At 33.4% G+C, this 5294-nt stretch overlaps 1 protein-coding gene across 3 annotated transcripts in view; it reads right to left on the bottom strand.

The window, feature by feature from the left end:
• Positions 1 to 244: 244 nt before the first annotated feature.
• Positions 245 to 5294, bottom strand: part of LOC106881605 (DNA damage-regulated autophagy modulator protein 2) — a 37987-nt gene continuing 32937 nt past the window's right edge. For all 3 annotated transcript variants that reach the window (XM_089341542.1, XM_089341543.1, XM_089341541.1), the window contains 3 exons: positions 4529 to 4706; positions 2448 to 2518; positions 245 to 742 (listed from right to left, as the gene is read on the bottom strand). In XM_089341542.1, the coding sequence (XP_089197668.1) occupies positions 539 to 742; positions 2448 to 2518; positions 4529 to 4706 (453 nt within the window). In that variant the 3' untranslated portion in view covers positions 245 to 538. The remainder of the gene's footprint in view (positions 743 to 2447; positions 2519 to 4528; positions 4707 to 5294) is intronic.

Consider the following 5294-nt stretch of genomic DNA (forward strand, 5'->3'; position numbering starts at 1 on the left):
CAAACATTAATGGTAAGGAAATTCCTCCAGCTTCTGTTATTCTTTATATAGCTCATTCAGTTATTCGAACCTGTTAGTCCTGAAAACCCATGAAGGTTATGGTAACTTACCTCTCACAAAGAAATGTCACCTAGTTTCATAATATTGGTTATTTTAACATTTAACACAAGATTCTAAAATAAAGAATTATTAACAAAAAAAAAAAAAAGACAATAATATTAAATACAGAAAATGCACCAGCATATAAAATTTAAGATTTATATAAAAATATTTTAATTATGTTATGTATACATACATATGACATTATATTACATATTATTTTCATTCATAAATCTTTGAGCATATTAAATACTTGTTTTAAATTTTAAATTATAAAAAATAAAGCTACATCCATAAAATTCATAATCCTTAAAAAAATAATATTTAAAAGAAGTTGATTTTTTTCCATTAACAATAAGTCACTTCTGTAATGTTCTTTTCGAATACGTGATGTAATATTTCGATCAAATATTTTGTATGGGAAATTATGTAATAGATATTAAAAACAGTTTTGATTTGAACTTGAAAGTGAGTCATCATTTGCAATGATGCTTGGTGACTGATCAAGGTGTGTAACAGACATAACGCCAACAACGTTGATCTTGATTTTTTGAAAGTCATTAATAAATGTCAGGAAATATGCAAGGAATGAAACACAAAGTAGCCACTCACTGCTGGTACTCACAATATGGAAAGAGAATCCCTGAAAGTAGACAGAACAAAACAATTATAAATCAAATACTATTCTTATTTCTTTATTGCCCACAAGGGGCTAAACATAGAGGGGACAAACAAGGACAGACAAAGGGATTAAGTCGATTATATCGACCCCAGTGCATAACTGGTACTTAATTTATTGACCCCGAAAGGATGAAAGGCAAAGTCGACCTCGGCGGAATTTGAACTCAGAATGTAGCGGCAGACGAAATACCGCTAAGCATTTTGCCCGGCATGCTAACGTTTCTGCCAGCTCGCCGCCTTAATCATGAATAGTATTTGATTATAAATCAATTACTATTCATGATTTTAATCCACTTTTAGCTCACTTTGCAACTATGTGCTTTCAAGTCCAGTTCCACACATCTTCTACTATAGCCCCAGGCCAACCAATTTCTTGTGATGTGACTTGAAAGGTGGAAACTGTGCTTATGTATGTGTGTGTCTTTGTGCTTGTGTTTTCTCCCACACCACTGCTTGACAAGCAGTGTTGGTTTGTTTGTTTATAGGCCCACAATACGGCTGTTTGGCGAAAGAAACCAACGGACTAAGTAACAGACTTGGAAAATAAGTACTGGGGTTGATTTCTTCAGCTAAATCCTTCAAAGCTAAACCCCCAAAATGTTAAAATATTTTGTGTATTGTAAAAGAATAACCAATTTATGGCAGATGAATTTTAACAACAAAATCTTACATGGACCCCAGTTGAGAACAACTGCTCTAAAAGTGATTCTGGTCAGAAGTGTATACTCTCTTTTATGCCTGAGATAAATATAGAGTCCTTGTTTGTTTGGCGATTATGCAAAAAAAAAAAGGAGAAAAAAAAAGTGTGAAAGGTTATAACATTTTTCAGAAGAGAAAGAAGAGTTGCCTCCTATGGAGCTGTGGCTGAAGGGTATCAACTGCGCATGTGTACAAGTTTTCTTGTTCCTAATTTCCTTCCTTTCATGAGGATTGCAACAAAATATTTCACATTTTGCATTCAGCAAAGCACTCAGGTCATGTGAATTTTTTTAGAATGATTCTTCTCTCAGTCAAGCAAAGCTTTCAATGCATGCTTCCATTATGATATTGCTTGGAAGATCCTGAAGCCATATGGTTCAGAAGCAAGCTTCTTAACCACATATGTCTATAGTTTGAGATAATAGAATGAAACCCAAACCAACAAGGTTGTTAGCCACGTAGCCTTGCCTAATATGCAAATATATTTTAAAGAAATAAAATCGGTAGGAAAATATACAGGATTAAATTCCAAATTTGCATGAAGTGTCAAGGGAGACAATAAATGATGATTTTGAAACCAAAAATATTACTATTTCACTGGAAAACTAAGTTCAAAATGCAGAAATTTTCAACATAGCCTTGGGTTGATAAATACTTTGTGAAGAAACCTGTAACACACATGTATGAGTGCATGTATGTACGTGTGTATTTATGTATGTGCATGTGTATGTATGTATAGATGTCTATATGGAATTATGTTTTGTAAGTTTTGTCCTTTTGTGTTTTATAACGCAGCAGTTCAACAATAAAGATTGATAAAATAGATACCAGACTGGAATAAATATTGTGGGCTGATTTGATCAAACCGTTGAGGCTCTGATACAGTCATGACTATAATGCAATGACTGAAACCAGTGAAAAATTTGTAAAAAATATCAATTAATCTAAGCTGTTTCATTTATACTTACTTTATCCTCTGGGCGCCAAGCTAATGGGTTACCTTTATATTCTTTGCCAGCTAAGCCAGCTGCAAGGAATGCTGGAAGAGGAAGTTAAGGCTTGTTACAATATTCCTGTAGGGTGGTCAGCATTTGGTTACTGAACAAGTTCAATGAACTCCAGTTTTATAAGAGAGAAAATAAAACTTCAAGGAAAGAGAAATGATACACAAGGTATTCGAGACTTGGTTATTAAAATTACTATTTATAACCTGTTCAAAAAGCTAGATGGTAAAGGCTTTTGGTACTGATAAACATATTTAAACTGTCCATTATATGCAATAGAAGCAGTTTTTAACTAAAACAGCCATCTGTATAAAGTAGTTGTATACTGTCAACTTAACGTGACAGTCCCAATAAGGGAATCATACTACTGCTATTTAGCCCTAGGAAGCTGGACCGCTTCCTGTCGGCCTTGACATATTTCCTGTGTCCTAATGTTTACAAGGGGGAGACAAGCACCTCCACCCAGCTGTCTCCCCCCGGCCTTGTAAACATAAGGACGCAGGAAATGTGTCAAGGCTGACAGGAAGCGGTGCAGCTTCCTAGGGCTAAATAGCAGTAGTATGATCCCCTTATTGGGACTGTCACGTTAAGTTGACAGTATACAACTACTTTATCGTAACACTGCTGCTTAAGTTTCTCTGTGAGATTTAGAAATGGATCATTTCTAATTTTTGTAGCCATCTGTATGTTATATTTAGTGTAAAAACATCATTGAAAGGCAAGTTACTGTGGTATTTGTCAAGAAATAGCATCTCTTATGGACATGCTGCTTTTAAAAACACAATATACATATATGAGGGAGACAAACAGAGCATGTCCATAAGAGATGTTATCTTTGGATGAACATCAAAGTAAATTGCCATTCAACAATGTATTCACATCCAGTATGATTAAAGATGGCTCTTTAAACTGTTATTTATTCAATGATTTACTATGCTCCACTTCTATCATAAGAGAAAAGGTTAAATTAACAAATGGCTTCAGTTGCTAAATTTCTAGATTCATTAAGTATTGAGTTAGTTCAGACTTAAATATCAACATCATTACCATTCGTCTTTTATGTTTTTTCCTAGGTCATCCAATCATTTCTTGCTTAGATTTATTGAAAAGATACCAAACCAAGAAGTTGTCACAGATTATCCGATCCATCAGAGAAGATCTGATTCTACCAGTGAAATGTATTCTTTTTAATGTTGGGAGGGTTGTCACTACATATTTCATGATAAATATACATCCTGGGTCTGATGGTAAGGATTTTACACAGATGGTTGTCATTACTATTGTTTTAAGGTTGTAAAGCTGGTTAAGTTGTGCATTGTAATTGGTACCTGATGAAAGCAGAATTACAACTATTATCATGATGGATATTTACCCTCATCTTGTTTGTTGTTAACACAATGTTTCGGCTGATATACTCTCCAGCCTTCATCAGGTGTCTTGGGGAAATTTTGAACCTGGGTTCTCATTCCTAAAGTATTTTTCAATGTTGTTGTTGTTATTACTATTATTATTATTATTATTATTATCATCATCATTATTATTATTGCGGTCACTGCCTGGAATCGAACTTGGACTCTTGGGGTTAGTAGCTCGTGCTCTTAACCACTATGCCATATGCCCATAGGCATATTTTCCTATCCTTCCTTAATACCGGTCCCCCAAGACATCTGGAAGATATATCAGCCCCAAAGCTGGAGGATATATCAGCTGAAATGTTGTGTTAACAACAAACAAGATGAGGACAAATATCTGTCAAATGTACATAACGTACATAATTCCTCATCTCTTAAATATAGAACCGTACAACTATGATACTTTATATCTGTTCATAAAACATTTTAAAACCTAAAAAAGCCTGCCACTAACATATAAAAGCATAAAATAGGTGTTAAATGTTCATATATGTTACTGTTTTTCATAAATGTATCAATGTTTTCTGAGATTGTTTTGTTAAAAAATAGATTTTTGCAGCAAATTCTAAACAAATAGAAATCGATGCATTAACATCCACCCATGTCACCTAATCAATAATTTAAAAAGGATACTCATAATGAAAAAAAATACAGAGAAAATAGATAACACCGATCTAATTATAATAATTTTCTTTCCATTGTACATGGGGTACATCATATAAGACATTATTGTCTGGAAAATTTCATAAACTGAACCAATTCCAAATACCATAAAAGCTCCAATAATGTGCACAACAAGAACATTGGATTCCTGAAAGTATAAGTAACATCATGTTATTTAATTTATTTACTGAAAGTTGGGTTTTTTTGTGTGTTTTGTGTTTTTTTTTTTTTTTTAAATATTTTGCAAGATGAAAAAATATTTTTGAAACACTAAAATATTCCAGAACTTTCTGGGAGATAAAGTAACAAGAGCAAATTTGTTTTGTTGTTGTTTTTTTGTTTTTCACTAAATGAATTTTCTAGAAAAATGTTTGTGGAATTTATTTTTCATTTGCAATTTTACAGGAATGCCTGTTTGGTTAAGAAGCTTGCTTCTCAACCATTTATTTGGTCTTGAATTCAGTCCTACTTCCAAACTACACGGTTCCAAATTAGTTCCACAGTGTAGTACCTTGGGCATGTGTCCTCTACTACAGTATCAGGCTGACAAAAACCTTGTGAGTGGATTTAGTAGATGGAAACTAACAGAAGCCCATCATATATATATATCCTTTATATGTGTGTGTATGTTTGTGTCTATTATCACTATCATAAGCAGTGTCTTTCATTTTCAATATTCAGTGAAAACATGCCTAACTATGGGGAAATATTACCTTGCTTGGAAACAGATACAGGA

Source organism: Octopus bimaculoides, chromosome 24 (assembly GCF_046866305.1).
Source record: "Octopus bimaculoides isolate indiv1 chromosome 24, ASM4686630v1, whole genome shotgun sequence".
Lineage (NCBI taxonomy): Eukaryota > Metazoa > Mollusca > Cephalopoda > Octopoda > Octopodidae > Octopus > Octopus bimaculoides.